Source organism: Entelurus aequoreus, linkage group LG18 (genome assembly GCF_033978785.1).
Source record: "Entelurus aequoreus isolate RoL-2023_Sb linkage group LG18, RoL_Eaeq_v1.1, whole genome shotgun sequence".
NCBI classification, from domain to species: Eukaryota; Metazoa; Chordata; class Actinopteri; order Syngnathiformes; family Syngnathidae; genus Entelurus; species Entelurus aequoreus.
Window position 1 is genome coordinate 1,853,999 of NC_084748.1, and position 22,272 is coordinate 1,876,270.

Here is a 22,272-nt window from a genome sequence, read left to right on the forward strand (position 1 = left end):
TTTTATAATCGTGTATCCTTTTTGTACTTGCAGACAATTGTTGTTGTACTAAGGAATTGTTTTTTTCATTGAAAATATTTTTCTTTTTTACTTGCACAGCGTTTTGTAACAAAATAAAATTATTTTGTTGTTGTTTTTTTTTTACCTGCAAATCAGGACAGTGTTTTGTTTCAACTTGCAAATAGCTGAGTGTGAACACAATCATGTTTGTGTGTTTGTGCACTTTTGGAGTGAATTCCACTCCATACCAGTGTTTGGAGTTAAGAGCACTGTCCCGGAACCAATTAAGCTCCACCAGCAGACTACTTCCGTTCTGTACACTCATTTTTTATGATGTTGTTCCTGTAAATACTGGACACACCAGTGGACATGATAGTCCTTCTCCACCCGAGAGGGGAAGGAAGGTCGGTGTCAGCGTGTGTGGTGTGCACGGTGCGCGCTCCCGACACGCTGCGCACAGAGAGAGAGGGAGGGGAGAGTTAGAGAGAGAGAGAGAGAGAGGTGTATTAGAGTGCTAGTAGCAGACACACACACGTACACAGTAGATGAGATGAGGCTGTGGACGCGTGGATGTTACAAGGTATGTTTGGCAAACAAGTCAACATGTCGTCATGTTTATACTGGTCGTATTTATATGATTGATATTTAGTGATGTTATAGTGACGTGTTGTGTTGTGTTTTGTTGTGTTGTGTGCCGCAGATGCTGAGCGTCGCCTTGCTGTGCGTGTGCGTGTGCGTGTGCGCCGTCGGACGCGTCTCAGCTCGCTCCGACGTCGGAAATGTGCTGGACGACAAGTGGCTGAGCGGGAGATGGGATCAGTTCCGAGATGTAAGTCACTGCTGATGGCTGCTGCCTTTTTTCAACTCACTGCTGATGGCTGCTGCCTTTTCAAAAACATCTTGCTGTGGATTCCTTGTTAGCATCAGCACTGCGCATGCGCGCCACCGACCACTGTGGATGCGCGTCCTAACACACATGTATCCTGCAATATACATATACATATACATATACATATAGATATATACATATACATATACATATGTATGTATATATGTGTATGTATATGTATATATATGTATATGTATATGCATATGAATATATGTATATGTATATCTATATGTATATGTACTGTATATGTATATATATGTATGTATATATGTATATATAGGGATGCATCTATGAGGCCTGCATGCTGATATCATCATGTACACTGTGTGGTCTCCTTTAGACGTTTCTTGGTGCAGTTTGAGTCAGGTGCTGTCACACACCATCACCCCCACATGTCACACACCATCACCCCCGCATGTCACACACCATCACCCCCACATGTCACACACCATCACCCCCACATGGCACACATCATCACCCCCACATGTCACACACCATCACCCCTACATGTCACACACCACCACCCGCACATGTCACACACCATCACCCCCACATGTCACACACCATCACCCCCACATGTCACACACCATCACCCCCACTACATTTCTAGAAAAAAAGTATGTTTCCATATATTGGCTGCACCAAACTATAAGCCACAGATATATATGTTGTGAAATGAGTTGTTTACAGAGAAATACTTTGTAAATGTTTATTCACATACCTTAATTGGTGTCTGTAACACGGCAGTAAAACGGCTGATCAAACAAAACAGAAGTCATGGTCATGGAGCCGCTACCTGCGCAAGCTAGCTCTCCAATCAGCTAAACAGACTCAATAACTCCACGCTGACGTTTTGGAGAATTTACTGAGGAATTTGTGAAAGTGAAACAATACAAGAAGAATGTCATTGTAAGTTAATAATACTAACACAGACACTTGTAAACATGTTAGCATATTAGCTAACGCTAATGACACAAGTTTGATTACATGATGATAGCAGGTACAAATATGCATGAAAACACTCCCACAGACATCACACATGGGATGCTTTAGTAAGTAAGAATAGTTTTAGTTATATTGTAAAACGTACAATTGTTGCTCGGAGTGATGAAGCATACATACGAGTAGAAACGCTATGGACGAATAGAGGATGGAACGGCCCTTGTATTTCCAGTTGAAAGCACTAAACAGAAGGGCACAGCAGCACCTGCAGTGAGTGAACTCGTCCAAAAGATGGCGCTATAGCACAAAAAATAGCACGGCTTCTCAGTGTCTTTGCATGTGTTTTACGAAAACTATTTACATTACGGCCATCTGTGGAGAAAAATCCATAAATTAGCCGCAGGGTTCAAAGCGTAGGAAAAAGCTAGCGGCTGATATTTTGGAATTTAGGGTACATAAGATGTATAAGAAAAGGTGTGTGAGTGAAAAATCAAAGAGTAAATGCTTGGAATGATTCAAAAAGTGTCGGGTGTACAGGTACTAGTAAGGCGGTGAAAGCATGAAGGTGGTCAGTGGATGCTGTAGTACAGGTACTAGTAAGGCGGTGAAAGCATGAAGGTGGTCAGTGGATGCTGTAGTACAGGTACTAGTAAGGCGGTGAAAGCATGAAGGTGGTCAGTGGATGCTGTAGTACAGGTACTAGTAAGGCGGTGAAAGCATGAAGGTGGTCAGTGGATGCTGTAGTACAGGTACTAGTAAGGCGGTGAAAGCATGAAGGTGGTTAGTGGATGCTGTAGTACAGGTACTAGTAAGGCGGTGAAAGCATGAAGGTGGTCAGTGGATGCTGTAGTACAGGTACTAGTAAGGCGGTGAAGGGATGAAGGTGGTCAGTGGATGCTGTAGTACAGGTACTAGTAAGGCGGTGAAAGCATGAAGGTGGTCAGTGGATGCTATAGTACAGGTACTAGTAAGGCGGTGAAGGGATGAAGGTGGTCAGTGGATGCTGTAGTACAGGTACTAGTAAGGCGGTGAAAGCATGAAGGTGGTCAGTGGATGCTATAGTACAGGTACTAGTAAGGCGGTGAAGGGATGAAGGTGGTCAGTGGATGCTGTAGTACAGGTACTAGTAAGGCGGTGAAAGCATGAAGGTGGTCAGTGGATGCTGTAGTACAGGTACTAGTGAGGCGGTGAAAGGATGAAGGTGGTCAGTGGATGCTGTAGTACAGGTACTAGTGAGGCGGTGAAGGGATGAAGGTGGTCAGTGGATGCTGTAGTACAGGTACTAGTGAGGGGGTGAAGGGATGAAGGTGGTAAGTGGATGCTGTAGTACAGGTACTAGTGAGGGGGTGAAGGGATGAAGGTGGTCAGTGGATGCTGTAGTACAGGTACTAGTAAGGCAGTGAAGGGATGAAGGTGGTCAGTGGATGCTGTAGTACAGGTAGTAGTGAGGCGGTGAAGGGATGAAGGTGGTCAGTGGATGCTGTAGTACAGGTACTAGTGAGGGGGTGAAGGGATGAAGGTGGTAAGTGGATGCTGTAGTACAGGTACTAGTGAGGGGGTGAAGGGATGAAGGTGGTCAGTGGATGCTGTAGTACAGGTACTAGTAAGGCAGTGAAGGGATGAAGGTGGTCAGTGGATGCTGTAGTACAGGTAGTAGTGAGGCGGTGAAGGGATGAAGGTGGTCAGTGGATGCTGTAGTACAGGTACTAGTAAGGCGTTGAAAGGATGAAGGTGGTCAGTGGATGCTGTAGTACAGGTACTAGTGAGGCGTTGAAAGGATGAAGGTGGTCAGTGGATGCTGTAGTACAGGTAGTAGTGAGGCGGTGAAGGGATGAAGGTGGTCAGTGGATGCATCAGAAGATATCCTTGTGTGCTATTGTGTCTCATGGTTGTAATCATTGTTTAAAATACTAAACCCACTCATTTGTACTAGATCTAGAGCAGCATGGCCAAAGTTTCCTAGAAAGCATAATAAAGTCTGTCATAAAAAGCTTCATGTTGTAATTAAAGAAAGAAACTTGTAGCAGATAGCATGAATGCAATCTTACAACATGACTTTACTCAGTGACTCACCAGTTCATCAACATATTTGAGTTCTTACCATTCCAATATTTACTCTTAAACGTAGCCATCATTTCCCGTGGATTGTTGACATGCCTTATAGTGTGAAGAGGCTTTCTCAAACCAAACCAAACACTGAACATTATCATTTATAACACATGAAAGTATGGATGCTGTCGTACATTCTTGGAATGGCTAATATTGATACGGTGAAGATATTTTCCCAACAAAAACAATGAACTATTGACGATGTGGTTTAGACGAGAAAAAGAGGTTTCATAGCATCTAATAGATGGAAACCATTGCTAAGTTTTCTTGCATTTTCACAGATTTTCTATGGAAAAAATGCTTTCCAAAGCATCTTAAAAATGGTCAAAACTCTTCAACGCCCTATTGGGCCACTTTGAATCTGTCGTGATCCGTGGTCGGATCATGGTTTGTTTAGTTATGTTTTGTTAGTTTTGGACTCCCTTAGTTCCTGTTTTGTGCACTTTGGGGGTTTGTTTTGGTTACCATGGGTACTACTTGCTTTCACCTGCCTCTGATTAGTGTTCGGCACGTTCACCTGCTGTTGAGCACTAATCAGAGAGCTATTTATTCCCGTTGCTCGGCACATTTGGTCTGGCTTCCTTGTTTGCAGTATGCAACTGTTACGTTGCTGTATTCCTGTTCTAGATTCCTGTGCTAAGTTGTTGCCTTAGCTTCCCGTGCGATCGGCACGCTTTTCTTTTCTTTGTTTCCTGTCTTTTTGGTACGGTGTATGATTTATGATTAATAAATCATCTCCTACCATCACATTTTCGTCCGGAGTGTCCGTTTTGCATCTGGAGGAACGACCCCGCGTAAAGATGCGACCCCCTCGTGACAGAATCCTGGCTGATATTTTCTAATTCCTCACTGGCTGCTTCTGTTTGGCCAACATGTGCATGGCAGCCATGTTTAATGCGGAGAGTTAGAATGTAAACTCTGTGTTTTCATGTTGTCTAATAGTTGAGTTGTGAGCAGCAGTGAGCAGAATGGTAAATTGCCTCCAGACAATTAGCAATCATTTGAACTTGCTCTTACTTGCACGCCACCATACCTTTACAATAATTCCCCCGTAATAACACACCTTTCACTTCTATCAGTTTTAATGAAGGCCTTGCTGCACACATCAAGTGAAATATATTTAACTCTTTTTAAAAGCAAACCTTCTGTGTCATGTTCAGCTTTTAGAGCTCGCTGCCTTTTGAAGACACGCTCAGATGTTTTTTCTGGAGTCGTCTCTTTGTGTCCGCCACACTGAACAGTTGAAGGCCACGCAGGCTGTGCAGGAAATGTGTCTGGAGGTAGTCGAGTACTTGCTAGTTTTACTCCCAGTTCTTGACAGCATTGTGACTGCTCACACGGCAGCTTGTTGTGCTACAAGAGCTTCCTGTTGACACCAATCACTGCACAGATGTTTCCTAGCAACTGATTCACACTGATTAGTCAAGTGCTAACAAGCCAAAACATTAGTCATGTTTTCAGGACATGACATGGTTTACAAACTTATTGGCTCCAGTCTACACCAGGGAGATTCTACTGACTTGTTTGAGGGGCACTTTTCCAGAAAACTAAGTGTCAGGTTCAAACACCGATGACATCTATTAGACAAGACAAGAAGCAAAGGAATCAAACAGAGACAGGATTCAATCGAGCTCATGAGGAGAGCGCGTCGACCTGTACCCTCGTACAGTGTCGACCTGTACCCTCGTACAGTGTCGACCTGTACCCTCGTACAGTGTCGTCCTGTACCCTCGTACAGTGTCGTCCTGTACCCTCGTACAGTGTCGACCTGTACCCTCGTACAGTGTCGACCTGTACCCTCGTACAGTGTCGACCTGTACCCTCGTACAGTGTCGACCTGTACCCTCGTACAGTGTCGACCTGTACCCTCGTACAGTGTCGACCTGTACCCTCGTACAGTGTCGACCTGTACCCTCGTACAGTGTCGACCTGTACCCTCGTACAGTGTCGACCTGTACCCTCGTACAGTGTCGACCTGTACCCTCGTACAGTGTCGACCTGTACCCTCGTACAGTGTCGACCTGTACCCTCGTACAGTGTCGACCTGTACCCTCGTACAGTGTCGACCTGTACCCTCGTACAGTGTCGACCTGTACCCTCGTACAGTGTCGACCTGTACCCTCGTACAGTGTCGACCTGTACCCTCGTACAGTGTCGACCTGTACCCTCGTACAGTGTCGTCCCACGCTCTGTGGAGGGAGCTCCACGCCTCCTCATTTATTTGGGCATTTCCTGATTACATGGCTGCAGCTGTTTCTAAGGGGAGGTGGGTCATAAACAGCTGCCGCACTCGGTCATAAACAGTTTAAAGAGAAGGTGCCTGGAGCGGTGTCAGGTCTGCTCCGAAACCGACACCTCCACGTCGCATCCCATCGCACACAGTGGAGGTTTACAAGTGGTAGGCCTTTGCTTGATAAGGACAAAGACAGCTTTTGTCTTCTCGTAGGGCAACCTGAACTCATGGGAAAACAAGTTGTGTGATACCTTACATACAATTGTTCTGAGACTAAGGACTTCTCCCTTCATGATCATAGTCTCATTTTGTATATTCCAGTACTGTAGACATTTGATGTTGGTATATTGATTTTGTCAGAGTTTAAGCACCTAGTCAAAGACCATCACTCAATACGTGTCCATGCACTAAATTAGTCCCATTTCTCAAATAGTTTGGCTCTAAATAAGCATCCTACAACCCATGGAAACATCTTAATCCCATCCTGTTGGGTTTTTGCAAAGTGGGACTAACACAACTGGATTATGCGATCTAAAACCAGATCCCTCCCTTGGCCTCAACATGCGGAACACAACCTGGAAGCGGATAACGGTCAATAAAGACGTAGCAACCGTTGTAATCTAGAGGAGACTGTTTGTTTGCAGCACAAATGGAAAAAACAGAACATTTTCAAGTGCATCGATGGGAGGAAAAAAAGAAACAGCCATTAATTTAAGAAGGTAGAACCAAATAGGACTGAGAGGAAAGAGAATGTCTATTAAAGGTGAATACTAAAGCGTACACAAACATCTTCACGCTGCATTTGTGATGAACAAAAACCTTGTACTGGCAAGATATTCCAGAACAATAACAACCTTCATCTGGAACAGTCTTTTCCATCCATCCATACACAGAGTTTATGAACCAACTCAGAATCACAATCAGAATCACAATCAGAATCAGAATAGGTTTTATTTCCATTGTTTGAGAACGGGTTCACAAACTAGGAATTGTTCTTGGTGCAATGGTGCAACATACAACACATAACACAGAATAGCTAATAATAACTCTTAGAAAGTTTTCTTTCCATGATTCTCTGGCCGAAATTTCCTCCGAAAAGACTCTCACTGGTTTTTCTTTGCTTCTGACTTGCATCTGGTCCGAGACCTCCTTGGTAGTAGCGTCATAAAAAACAAGGAGAATGGACGCATTTTATCTTAAAACCAAACAAAGAAGGTGAAGCTATGAACACTGAAGCAGGTGTTTAACTCATCTTCCTGTCAATGTTACATCTCCAGCACATACTTCCATCTTCATGTCAATGTTACATCTCCAGCACATACTTTCATCTTCATGTCAATGTTACATCTCCAGCACATACTTTCATCTTCATGTCAATGTTACATCTCCATCTTATGCTTTCATCTTCATAACAATGTTACATCTCCATCTTATGCTTTCATCTTCCTGTCAATGTTACATCTCCAGCACATACTTTCATCTTCATGTCAATGTTACATCTCCAGCACATACTTTCATCTTCATGTCAATGTTACATCTCCATCTTATGCTTTCATCTTCATGTCAATGTTACATCTCCATCTTATGCTTTCATCTTCATGTCAATGTTACATCTCCAACACATACTTCCATCTTCATGTCAATGTTACATCTCCAGCACATACTTTCATCTTCATGTCAATGTTACATCTCCAGCACATACTTTCATCTTCATGTCAATGTTACATCTCCAGCACATACTTCCATCTTCATGTCAATGTTACATCTCCAGCACATACTTTCATCTTCATGTCAATGTTACATCTCCAGCACATACTTTCATCTTCATGTCAATGTTACATCTCCAGCACATACTTCCATCTTCATGTCAATGTTACATCTCCAGCACATACTTTCATCTTCATGTCAATGTTACATCTCCAGCACATACTTTCATCTTCATAACAATGTTACATCTCCAGCACATACTTTCATCTTCATGTCAATGTTACATCTCCAGCGCATACTTTCATCTTCATGTCAATGTTACATCTCCAGCACATACTTTCATCTTCATGTCAATGTTACATCTCCAGCACATACTTTCATCTTCATGTCAATGTTACATCTCCAGCACATACTTTCATCTTCATGTCAATGTTACATCTCCAGCACATACTTCCATCTTCATGTCAATGTTACATCTCCATCTTATGCTTTCAGCTTCATGTCAATGTTACATCTCCAGCACATACTTCCATCTTCATGTCAATGTTACATCTCCAGCACATACTTCCATCTTCATGTCAATGTTACATCTCCAGCACATACTTTCATCTTCATGTCAATGTTACATCTCCAGCACATACTTTCATCTTCATGTCAATGTTACATCTCCAGCACATACTTTCATCTTCATGTCAATGTTACATCTCCAGCACATACTTCCATCTTCATGTCAATGTTACATCTCCATCTTATGCTTTCAGCTTCATGTCAATGTTACATCTCCAGCACATACTTCCATCTTCATGTCAATGTTACATCTCCAGCACATACTTCCATCTTCATGACAATGTTACATCTCCAGCACATACTTTCATCTTCATGTCAATGTTACATCTCCAGCGCATACTTTCATCTTCATGTCAATGTTACATCTCCAGCACATACTTTCATCTTCATGTCAATGTTACATCTCCAGCACATACTTCCATCTTCATGTCAATGTTACATCTCCAGCACATACTTTCATCTTCATGTCAATGTTACATCTCCAGCACATACTTTCATCTTCATAACAATGTTACATCTCCAGCACATACTTTCATCTTCATGTCAATGTTACATCTCCAGCGCATACTTTCATCTTCATGTCAATGTTACATCTCCAGCACATACTTTCATCTTCATGTCAATGTTACATCTCCAGCACATACTTTCATCTTCATGTCAATGTTACATCTCCAGCACATACTTTCATCTTCATGTCAATGTTACATCTCCAGCACATACTTCCATCTTCATGTCAATGTTACATCTCCATCTTATGCTTTCAGCTTCATGTCAATGTTACATCTCCAGCACATACTTCCATCTTCATGTCAATGTTACATCTCCAGCACATACTTCCATCTTCATGTCAATGTTACATCTCCAGCACATACTTTCATCTTCCTGTCAATGTTACATCTCCAGCACATACTTTCATCTTCATGTCAATGTTACATCTCCAGCACATACTTTCATCTTCATGTCAATGTTACATCTCCAGCACATACTTCCATCTTCATGTCAATGTTACATCTCCAGCACATACTTTCATCTTCATGTCAATGTTACATCTCCAGCACATACTTTCATCTTCATGTCAATGTTACATCTCCAGCACATACTTCCATCTTCATGTCAATGTTACATCTCCAGCACATACTTTCATCTTCATGTCAATGTTACATCTCCAGCACATACTTTCATCTTCATAACAATGTTACATCTCCAGCACATACTTTCATCTTCATAACAATGTTACATCTCCAGCACATACTTTCATCTTCATGTCAATGTTACATCTCCAGCGCATACTTTCATCTTCATGTCAATGTTACATCTCCAGCACATACTTTCATCTTCATGTCAATGTTACATCTCCAGCACATACTTTCATCTTCATGTCAATGTTACATCTCCAGCACATACTTTCATCTTCATGTCAATGTCACATCTCCAGCACATACTTTCATCTTCATGTCAATGTTACATCTCCAGCACATACTTCCATCTTCATGTCAATGTTACATCTCCAGCACATACTTTCATCTTCATGTCAATGTCACATCTCCAGCACATACTTTCATCTTCATGTCAATGTTACATCTCCAGCACATACTTCCATCTTCATGTCAATGTTACATCTCCAGCACATACTTTCATCTTCATGTCAATGTCACATCTCCAGCACATACTTTCATCTTCATGTCAATGTTACATCTCCAGCACATACTTCCATCTTCATGTCAATGTTACATCTCCAGCACATACTTTCATCTTCATGTCAATGTCACATCTCCAGCACATACTTTCATCTTCATGTCAATGTTACATCTCCAGCACATACTTCCATCTTCATGTCAATGTTACATCTCCAGCACATACTTTCATCTTCATGTCAATGTCACATCTCCAGCACATACTTTCATCTTCATGTCAATGTTACATCTCCAGCACATACTTCCATCTTCATGTCAATGTTACATCTCCAGCACATACGTTTTACTGCCTTGTTACAAACACCAATTAAGGTATGTAAATAAACATTTCTGTGTAAATAACTCATTTCACAATGTATATATACTGTATTTTTTGGACTACAAGTCGCAGTTTTTTTCATAGTTTGGCCGGGGGTGCGACTTATACTCAGGAGCGACTTATGTGTGAAATGATGAACACATTAGCGTAAAATATCCAATAATATTATTGATGTCATTGACATAAGAGACTAGACGTATAAGATTTCATGGGATTTAGCGATCAGGAGTGACAGATTGTTTGGTAAACGTATAGCATGTTCTATATGTTATAGTTATTTGAATGACTCTTACCATAATATGTTACGTTAACATAGCAGTTGGTTATTTATGCCTCATATAACGTACACTTATTCAGCCTGTTGTTCACTATTCTTTACACATTTTAAATTGCCTTTCAAATGTCTATTCTTGGTGTTGGCTTTTAGCAAACACATTTCCCCCCAAAAATGCGACTTATACTCCAGTGCGACTTATATATGTTTTTTTCCTTCTTTATTATGCATTTTCGGCCGGTGCGACTTATACTCCGGAGCGACTTATACTCCGAAAAATACGGTGTATGTGCGGCTTATAGTCCAATGCGACTTGTATATGTTTTTTTCCTTCTTTATTATGCATTTTCGGCCGGTACGGCTTATACTCCGGAGCGGCTTATACTCCGAAAAATACGGTATATATGCGGCTTATACTCCAATGCGACTTATATATGTTTTTTTCCTTCTTTATTATGCATTTTCGGCCAGTACGACTTATGCTCCGGAGCGACTTATACTCCGAAAAATACGGTATATATGCGGCTTATAGTCCAATGCGACTTATATATGTTTTTTTCCTTCTTTGTTATGCATTTTCGGCCGGTACGACTTATACTCCGGAGCGGCTTATACTCCGAAAAATACGGTATATATGCGGCTTATAGTCCGATGCGACTTATATATGTTTTTTTTCCTTCTTTATTATGCATTTTCGGCTGGTACGACTTATACTCCGGAGCGGCTTATACTCCGAAAAATACGGTATATATGCGGCTTATACTCCAATGCGACTTATATATGTTTTTTTCCTTCTTTATTATGCATTTTCGGCCAGTACGACTTATGCTCCGGAGCGACTTATACTCCGAAAAATACGGTATATATGCGGCTTATAGTCCAATGCGACTTATACATGTTTTTTTCCTTCTTTATTATGCATTTTCGGCCGGTACGACTTATGCTCCGGAGCGACTTATACTCTGAAAAATACGGTATATATGCGGCTTATAGTCCAATGCGACTTATATATGTTTTTTTCCTTCTTTATTATGCATTTTCGGCCGGTACGACTTATGCTCCGGAGCGACTTATACTCTGAAAAATACGGTATATATGCGGCTTATAGTCCAATGCGACTTATACATGTTTTTTTCCTTCTTTATTATGCATTTTCGGCCGGTACGACTTATGCTCCGGAGCAACTTATACTCCGAAAAATACGGTATATATGCGGCTTATAGTCCAATGCGACTTATATATGATTTTTTCCTTCTTTGTTATGCATTTTCGGCCGGTACGACTTATACTCCGGAGCGGCTTATACTCCGAAAAATACGGTATATATGCGGCTTATAGTCCGATGCGACTTATATATGTTTTTTTCCTTCTTTATTATGCATTTTCGGCTGGTACGACTTATACTCCGGAGCGGCTTATACTCCGAAAAATACGGTATATATGCGGCTTATACTCCAATGCGACTTATATATGTTTTTTTCCTTCTTTATTATGCATTTTCGGCCAGTACGACTTATGCTCCGGAGCGACTTATACTCCGAAAAATACGGTATATATGCGGCTTATAGTCCAATGCGACTTATACATGTTTTTTTCCTTCTTTATTATGCATTTTCGGCCGGTACGACTTATGCTCCGGAGCGACTTATACTCTGAAAAATACGGTATATATGCGGCTTATAGTCCAATGCGACTTATATATGTTTTTTTCCTTCTTTATTATGCATTTTCGGCCGGTACGACTTATGCTCCGGAGCGACTTATACTCTGAAAAATACGGTATATATGCGGCTTATAGTCCAATGCGACTTATACATGTTTTTTTCCTTCTTTATTATGCATTTTCGGCCGGTACGACTTATGCTCCGGAGCAACTTATACTCCGAAAAATACGGTATATATGCGGCTTATAGTCCAATGCGACTTATATATGATTTTTTCCTTCTTTGTTATGCATTTTCGGCCGGTACGACTTATACTCCGGAGCGACTTATACTCTGAAAAATACGGTATATATGCGGCTTATAGTCCAATGCGACTTATATATGTTTTTTTCCTTCTTTATTATGCATTTTCGGCCGGTACGACTTATACTCCGGAGCGACTTATACTCCGAAAAATACGGTATATATGCGGCTTATAGTCCAATGCGACTTATATATGTTTTTTTCCTTCTTTATTATGCATTTTCGGCCGGTACGACTTATGCTCCGGAGCGACTTATACCCCGAAAAATACGGTATACATGCGGCTTATAGTCCAATGCGACTTATATATGTTTTTTTCCTTCTTTATTATGCATTTTCGGCCGGTACGACTTATGCTCCGGAGCGGCTTATATTCAGAAAAATACGGTATACATGCGGTTTATAGTCCAATGCGACTTATATATGTTTTTTTCTTTCTTTATTATGCATTTTCGGCCGGTACGACTTATGCTCCGGAGCGGCTTATACCCCGAAAAATACGGTATATATGTGGCTTATAGTCCAATGCGACTTATATATGTTTTTTTCCTTCTTTATTATGCATTTTCGGCCGGTACGACATATACTCCGGAGCGATTTATACTCCGAAAAATACGGTATATATGCGGCTTATAGTCCAATGCGACTTATATATGTTTTTTTCCTTCTTTGTTATGCATTTTCGGCCGGTACGACTTATACTCCGGAGCGGCTTATACTCCGAAAAATACGGTATATATGCGGCTTATAGTCCGATGCGACTTATATATGTTTTTTTTCCTTCTTTATTATGCATTTTCGGCTGGTACGACTTATACTCCGGAGCGGCTTATACTCCGAAAAATACGGTATATATGCGGCTTATACTCCAATGCGACTTATATATGTTTTTTTCCTTCTTTATTATGCATTTTCGGCCAGTACGACTTATGCTCCGGAGCGACTTATACTCCGAAAAATACGGTATATATGCGGCTTATAGTCCAATGCGACTTATACATGTTTTTTTCCTTCTTTATTATGCATTTTCGGCCGGTACGACTTATGCTCCGGAGCGACTTATACTCCGAAAAATACGGTATATATGCGGCTTATAGTCCAATGCGACTTATATATGTTTTTTTCCTTCTTTATTATGCATTTTCGGCCGGTACGACTTATGCTCCGGAGCGACTTATACTCTGAAAAATACGGTATATATGCGGCTTATAGTCCAATGCGACTTATACATGTTTTTTTCCTTCTTTATTATGCATTTTCGGCCGGTACGACTTATGCTCCGGAGCAACTTATACTCCGAAAAATACGGTATATATGCGGCTTATAGTCCAATGCGACTTATATATGATTTTTTCCTTCTTTGTTATGCATTTTCGGCCGGTACGACTTATACTCCGGAGCGACTTATACTCTGAAAAATACGGTATATATGCGGCTTATAGTCCAATGCGACTTATATATGTTTTTTTCCTTCTTTATTATGCATTTTCGGCCGGTACGACTTATACTCCGGAGCGACTTATACTCCGAAAAATACGGTATATATGCGGCTTATAGTCCAATGCGACTTATATATGTTTTTTTCCTTCTTTATTATGCATTTTCGGCCGGTACGACTTATGCTCCGGAGCGACTTATACCCCGAAAAATACGGTATACATGCGGCTTATAGTCCAATGCGACTTATATATGTTTTTTTCCTTCTTTATTATGCATTTTCGGCCGGTACGACTTATGCTCCGGAGCGGCTTATACTCAGAAAAATACGGTATACATGCGGTTTATAGTCCAATGCGACTTATATATGTTTTTTTCTTTCTTTATTATGCATTTTCGGCCGGTACGACTTATGCTCCGGAGCGGCTTATACCCCGAAAAATACGGTATATATGTGGCTTATAGTCCAATGCGACTTATATATGTTTTTTTCCTTCTTTATTATGCATTTTCGGCCGGTACGACATATACTCCGGAGCGATTTATACTCCGAAAAATACGGTATATGTGCGGCTTATAGTCCAATGCGACTTATATATGTTTTTTTCCTTCTTTATTATGCATTTTCGGCCGGTACGACTTATACTCCGGAGCGACTTATACTCCGAAAAATACGGTATACATGCGGCTTATAGTCCAATGCGACTTATATGTGTTTTTTTCCTTCTTTATTATGCATTTTCGGCCGGTACGACTTATGCTCCGGAGCAACTTATACTCCGAAAAATACGGTATATATGCGGCTTATAGTCCAATGCGACTTATATATGTTTTTTTCCTTCTTTATTATGCATTTTCGGCCGGTACGACTTATACTCCGGAGCGACTTATACTCCGAAAAATACGGTATATATGCGGCTTATAGTCCAATGCGACTTATATATGTTTTTTTCCTTCTTTATTATGCATTTTCGGCCGGTACGACTTATGCTCCGGAGCGACTTATACCCCGAAAAATACGGTATACATGCGGCTTATAGTCCAATGCGACTTATATATGTTTTTTTCCTTCTTTATTATGCATTTTCGGCCGGTACGACTTATGCTCCGGAGCGGCTTATACTCAGAAAAATACGGTATACATGCGGTTTATAGTCCAATGCGACTTATATATGTTTTTTTCTTTCTTTATTATGCATTTTCGGCCGGTACGACTTATGCTCCGGAGCGGCTTATACCCCGAAAAATACGGTATATATGTGGCTTATAGTCCAATGCGACTTATATATGTTTTTTTCCTTCTTTATTATGCATTTTCGGCCGGTACGACATATACTCCGGAGCGATTTATACTCCGAAAAATACGGTATATATGCGGCTTATAGTCCAATGCGACTTATATATGTTTTTTTCCTTCTTTATTATGCATTTTCGGCCGGTACGACTTATACTCCGGAGCGACTTATACTCCGAAAAATACGGTATACATGCGGCTTATAGTCCAATGCGACTTATATGTGTTTTTTTCCTTCTTTATTATGCATTTTCGGCCGGTACGACTTATGCTCCGGAGCAACTTATACTCCGAAAAATACGGTATATATGCGGCTTATAGTCCAATGCGACTTATATATGTTTTTTTCCTTCTTTATTATGCATTTTCGGCCGGTACGACTTATGCTCCGGAGCGACTTATACTCCGAAAAATACGGTATACATGCGGCTTATAGTCCAATGCGACTTATATATGGAAAAATATGATTTTCTTCTAAAATGTAGTGGGTTCCTTTGAGACACATTCACTTTGCAATTGAGTCAGACCTCCATGACACACCCACCTGACCACATGTCAAAGGTCAAAGCCCCCTGCCCCCCCCCCCCTCCCATGTGTGTTTGTCTTATGGAGGGTGAAACATGCAAAGAAGGTACCGACCTGGAGGCCTTTTTCCACATCAGAGCACCTCATTGTGGAGCAGAGCGTGGTGTGTTGTGTTGTGTTGTGTTGTGGTGTGTTGTGTTGTGTTGCGGTGTGTTGCGGTGTGCGTGCTGCAGCCAGACGGGCGAGTGCAAGGAGAACATGCACATGTTTATGGTGTGAGGACAGAAGTGAAGGAGCACAATGAGTGGGAGTGAAGGTAAGGTTATTAAAAGCTGGCTCAGAGATGCAAGATGAATGAGGAAGGAGCTAATGGCCTTGAGAGTGTTTGTGTACATGCTGAGACATTGTTGAATGGGAGCAGAGAGAGAGAGCAAGAAGATGGAGAGATAAAGTGAATAGATGCTATTTTTACAGCACACTCAGGAGGCCATTAGACCTCCTGTTGGAGACTTTGGGCTTTTCTCCGCTTTCAGAAATGGGCGGAGGGTTTGTGTGCGTGTACATTTGTCTTTGTAACCTTCACTAAGTGTGGACATGATGTGTTTGTTTGTTGTGATCATTCCATTCAGGCAGGGGTGTCCTTACTTTGTGTGCAGGCCAAGTGGAGGGCATCACTCATATTCTTACTCCCTCCCAGGTCTTAATCAAGGCTCAAGTTGTTCAGCCACGCCTTCTTCTCGTTAACAACCATGCCAAAATAATGCCGTCAGAACTAACAAATAACAAAAAAACAGAACTTACACTTAGTCTGCCATCAAATAAAAGAAAAGACATTGACTTCACATACAGACCCCGTTTCCATATGAGTTGGGAAATGGTGTTAGATGTAAATATAAACGGAATACAATGATTTGCAAATCCTTTTCAAGCCATATTCAGTTGAATATGCTACAAAGACAACATATTTCATGTTCAAACTCATAAACTTTGTTTTTTTTTTGCAAATAATAAGTAACTTATAATTTCATGGCTGCAACACGTGCCAAAGTAGTTGGGAAAGGGCATGTTCACCACTGTGTTACATGGCCTTTCCTTTTAACAACACTCAGTAAACGATTGGGAACTGAGGAAACTACCGTAATTTCCGGACTATAAGCCGCTACTTTTTCCCCTCGTTCTGGTCCCTGCGGTTTATACAAGGGTGCGGCTTATACAAGGGTGCGGCTTATACAAGGGTGCGGCTTATATACGGCCTGTTCTTCTCCGGCACCGACGAAGAGGATTTCGGTGGTTTTAGTACGCAGGAGGAAGACGATGACACAATGACTAAAGACTGACTTTTCATATACGGGTAGGCTGCTTATTTTGATAACGTACAGGCGAGCACTTTGTATTACTTTGCACCGTTGTATTATTTGTACTCTGCACGAATGCTGTTCGCCATGTCAAAGATGTGAAAGTTTGATTGAATGATTGGAAGATTTATTGTTAATAAATGGGACGCTTTGCGTTCCCAAACAGTCATCTCTGTCCCGACAATCCCCTCCGTGGTAGCAGGAACCCCTATATACTACGCTAATTACACTATATACTACGCTAATTACACTATATACTACGCTAATTACACTATATACTACGCTAATTACACTATATACTACGCTAATTACACTATATACTACGCTAATTACACTATATACTACGCTAATTACACATCAAAACCCTGCGGCTTATAGTCGGGTGCGGCTTATATATGGAGCAATCTGTATTTTACCCTAAATTTGGCTGGTGCGGCTTATAGTCAGGTGCGGCTTATAGTCGGGCGCGGCTTATATATGGAGCAATCTGTATTTTCCCCTGAATTTAGCTGGTGCGGCTTATAGTCAGGTGCAGCTTATAGTCCGGAAATTACGGTAATTGTTGAAGCTTTGAAAGTGGAATTCTTTCCCATTCTTGTTTTATGTAGAGCTTCAGTGGTTCAACAGTCCGGGGTCTCCGCTGTCCTATTTTAGGCTTCATAATGCGCCACACATTTTCCATGGGAGACAGGTCTGGACTGCAGGCGGGCCAGGAAAGTACCCGCACTCTTTTTTTACGAAGCCACGCTGTTGTAACACGTGCTGAATGTGGCTTGGCATTGTCTTGCTGAAATAAGCAGGGGCGTCCATGAAAAAGACGGCGCTTAGATGGCAGCATATGTTGCTCCAAAAGCTGTATGTACCTTTCAGCATTAATGGTGCCTTCACAGATGTGTAAGTTACCCATGTCTTGGCCACTAATATATATAATTAAATATAATTATTGATGAAAGAGACAAGTTATATGTGTTTAATGATAATACAAGCATGTTTCTTTCATGAAGACAAGAATATAAGTTGGTATGATTGTGATGACTTGCATTGGTTGGAATCAGACAGTAGTGATGATAACCTCCACATTTCACAATAAAAGTCCTCCTTCCTGTCCAATACCACATGAAAGTGCTTGCTTTCTGTTTAAGGGTGTGGTATTACTGATTACTGTTTCAGGGTGTGGTAATACTGATTACTGTTTCAGGGTGTGGTATTACTGATTACTGTTTAAGGGTGTGGTATTACTGATTACTGTTTCAGGGTGTGGTATTACTGATTACTGTTTCAGGGTGTGGTATTACTGATTACTGTTTCAGGGTGTGGTATTACTGATTACTGTTTCAGGGTGTGGTAATACTGATTACTGTTTCAGGGTGTGGTATTACTGATTACTGTTTCAGGGTGTGGTATTACTGATTACGAGTGCCTTGGTCTGACTACGGTCCCTTTGAAAGAATCCTAAGAACCGCCATAGTGTCGAGGTAACTTCTCTTGTTTTATCCACAATTTCTTTGTTTTTTGCTTTCTCTTCTCACTCCATGCAAAGAAGCAACTGCCAGACAAGCAAACTTGATAGTTGATACTGTTACCTGATTGGCTGATGGCGTGTCACTGATCAGTCATCACTTCCTGCCCTGGCTGGGTTAGCGAGTGCCTTTTGTTCATGCAACCAGCTTTGCTTTGCAACTTCCTGTTTCGTCCAACAAATTAAAAAAAATACACCATTCCGGAGTGTAGAGCACACTGGTATATTAGCCAAATTAAAAACAAAAAAAAAGTTGGTTTCCATATATTAGCCGCACCAGACTACATTTTTTAGAAATATTTATTTACATACCTTAATTGTTTCCAAACGGTGTCTGTAACATGGTAGTAAAACGGCTGATCAAACAAAACAGAAGTCATGGTCATGGAGCCACTAGCTGCGCAAGCTAGCTCTCCAATCAGCTAAACAGACTCAATAACTCCACGCTGACGTTTTGGTGAATTTACTGAGGAATTTGTGAAAGTGAAACAATACAAAAAGAATGTAAGTTAATAATACTAACACAGACACTTGTAAATGTATTAGCATTTTAGCTAATGCTAACAATGCTAGTATCATTGCATGACGATAGCACGTACCAATAAGCATGAAAACACTCCTACAGACATCACACATGGGACGCTTTAGTAAGTATGAATCGTTTTAGTTATATTGTAAATCTTACAAACGTTGCTGGGAGTGACCAATGAAGAATCCGTACGAGTAGAAACGCTTCTACTTCCGGTTAAAAGCTTTAAAGAGCTGGAACTCTTATTGCAGTGAGCAAACTCATCCAAAAGATGGCGCCGTGGCACAAACAGTAACACAACTTTCAAGCGTCTTAAGCGTTTAATGAAAACTATTTGCATTAATTTATAAAAAGGCAGTCAGCGAAAAAAATAAAATCCACAAATTAGCCACACAGTTTTAGAAGCCGCAGGGTTCAAAGTGTAGGTAAAAGGTAGCGTTTTATAGTCTGGAAATTGACGGTATATATGGAATGTTTTATGTTATATATTGATTTGGTATATTTGGTGTATTGGTATGGTTTTATGGCCTACACTTGAAAGGAGCTGTATTGTAATATAAATGAGCCACTTATTGTATTGTAATGTTTATTGTATTGTAATGTTTATTGTATTGTAATGTTTATTGTATTGTAATGTTTATTGTATTGTAATGTCAGTGGAAGGAAAACAGACGTACTTTGTTGAATGTGATGTCACACATTAGGGACTAAAGTGCAGTGGAAATGGTACATCAATAAAGGGCAAGAAGGAGGCACTAATAAGTGCAGGAAGCAAAAAGGCAGGAGTTGACCCTGATGACATCATAAAGAGGGGGGGGGCACAGGAAAGAGGGGGGCACAGGAAAGAGGGGGGGGGTTGACATTAAAATGTTGTCCTTTTGGAACAGAATATAAGTTGTGTGTTCATGTTAGCACACACTAGTTGTGGTATCACTTACTAGTTGTGGTATCACTTGTTTTGGTATCACTTACTTATTGTGGAATCACTTACTAGTTGTGGTATCACTTGTTGCGGTATCACTTACTTGTTGCGGTATCACTTACTTGTTGTGGTATCACTTACTAGTTGTGGTATCACTTGTTGCGGTATCACTTACTTGTTGTGGTATCGCTTCTAACTTTCATCCAACTTTCATCCAACTGTCATCCAACTGTCATCCCACTTACATCCCACTTTTATCCCACTTTTATCCAACTGTCATCCAACTGTCATCCAACTTTCATCCAACTGTCATCCCACTGTCATGCAACTGTCATCCCACTTTCACCCCACTATTATCCAACTGTCATCCAACTGTCATCCAACTGTCATCCCACTTACATCCCACTTTTATCCCACTTTTATCCAACTGTCATCCAACTGTCATCCAACTTTCATCCAACTGTCATCCCACTGTCATGCAACTGTCATCCCACTTTCACCCCACTATTATCCAACTGTCATCCAACTGTCATCCAACTGTCATCCCACTTACATCCCACTTTTATCCCACTTTTATCCAACTGTCATCCAACTGTCATCCAACTTTCATCCAACTGTCATCCCACTGTCATGCAACTGTCATCCCACTTTCACCCCACTATTATCCAACTGTCATCCAACTGTCATCCAACTTTCATCCAACTTTCATCCAACTTTCATCCCACTTTCATCCAAATGTCATCCAACTGTCATCCCACTTTCATCCAACTTTCATCCAACTTTCATTCCACTTTAATCCAACTGTCATCCCACTTTCATCCCACTTTCATCCCACTTTCATCCAACTGTCATCCCACTTTCATACCACTGTCATCCCACTTTCATCCCACTTTCATCCAAATGTCATCCAACTGTCATCCCACTTTCATCCCACTTTCATCCCACTTTCATCCAACTGTCATCCCACTTTCATACCACTGTCATCCCACTTTCATCCCACTTTCATCCAACTTTCATCCCACTTTCATCCCACTTTCATCCAACTGTCATCCAACTGTCATCCCACTTTCATCCAACTGTCATCCAACTGTCATCCAACTGTCATCGCACTTTCATCCCACTTTTATCCAACTTTCATCCAACTTTCATCCCACTTTCATCCAACTGTCATCCAACTGTCATCCCACTTACATCCAACTGTCATCCCACTTTCATCCAATTTTCATCCCACTTTCATCCAACTTTCATTCCACTTTAATCCAACTGTCATCCAACTTTCATCCCACTTTCATCCAAATTTCATCCCACTTTCATCCCACTTTCATCCAACTGTCATCCCACTTTCATCCAACTGTCATCCCACTTTCATCCAACTGTCATCCAACTTTCATCCCACTTTCATCCAACTTTCATCCCACTTTCATCCCACTTTCATCCAACTGTCATCCCACTTTCATCCAACTTTCATCCCACTTTCATCCCACTTTCATCCAACTGTCATGCAACTTTAATCCCACTTTCATCCCACTTTCATCCAACTGTCATCCCACTTTCATCCAACTTTCATCCCACTTTCATCCCACTTTCATCCCACTTTCATCCAACTGTCATGCAACTGTCATGCAACTTTAATCCCACTTTCATCCCACTTTCATCCAACTGTCATGCAACTTTAATCCCACTTTCATCCCACTTTCATCCAACTGTCATCCCACTTTCATCCAACTTTCATCCCACTTTCATCCCACTTTCATCCAACTGTCATCCCACTTTCATCCCACTTTCATCCAACTGTCATCCCACTTTCATCCAACTTTCATCCCACTTTCATCCCACTTTCATCCAACTTTCATCCCACTTTCATCCCACTTTCATCCAACTTTCATCCCACTTTCATCCCACTTTCATCCAACTGTCATCCCACTTTCATCCAACTTTCATCCCACTTTCATCCCACTTTCATCCAACTGTCATCCCACTTTCATCCCAC

The 22,272-nt window shown here is 41.1% G+C and overlaps 1 protein-coding gene across 1 annotated transcript in view; it reads left to right on the forward strand.

Moving 5' to 3' along the window:
* Window positions 1-462: 462 nt before the first annotated feature.
* Window positions 463-22,272, forward strand: part of spock3 (SPARC (osteonectin), cwcv and kazal like domains proteoglycan 3) — a 53,717-nt gene continuing 31,907 nt past the window's right edge. The window contains exons 1-2 of the mRNA XM_062026255.1: window positions 463-580; window positions 701-829. Of these exons, the coding sequence (XP_061882239.1) occupies window positions 551-580; window positions 701-829 (159 nt within the window). The 5' untranslated portion in view covers window positions 463-550. The remainder of the gene's footprint in view (window positions 581-700; window positions 830-22,272) is intronic.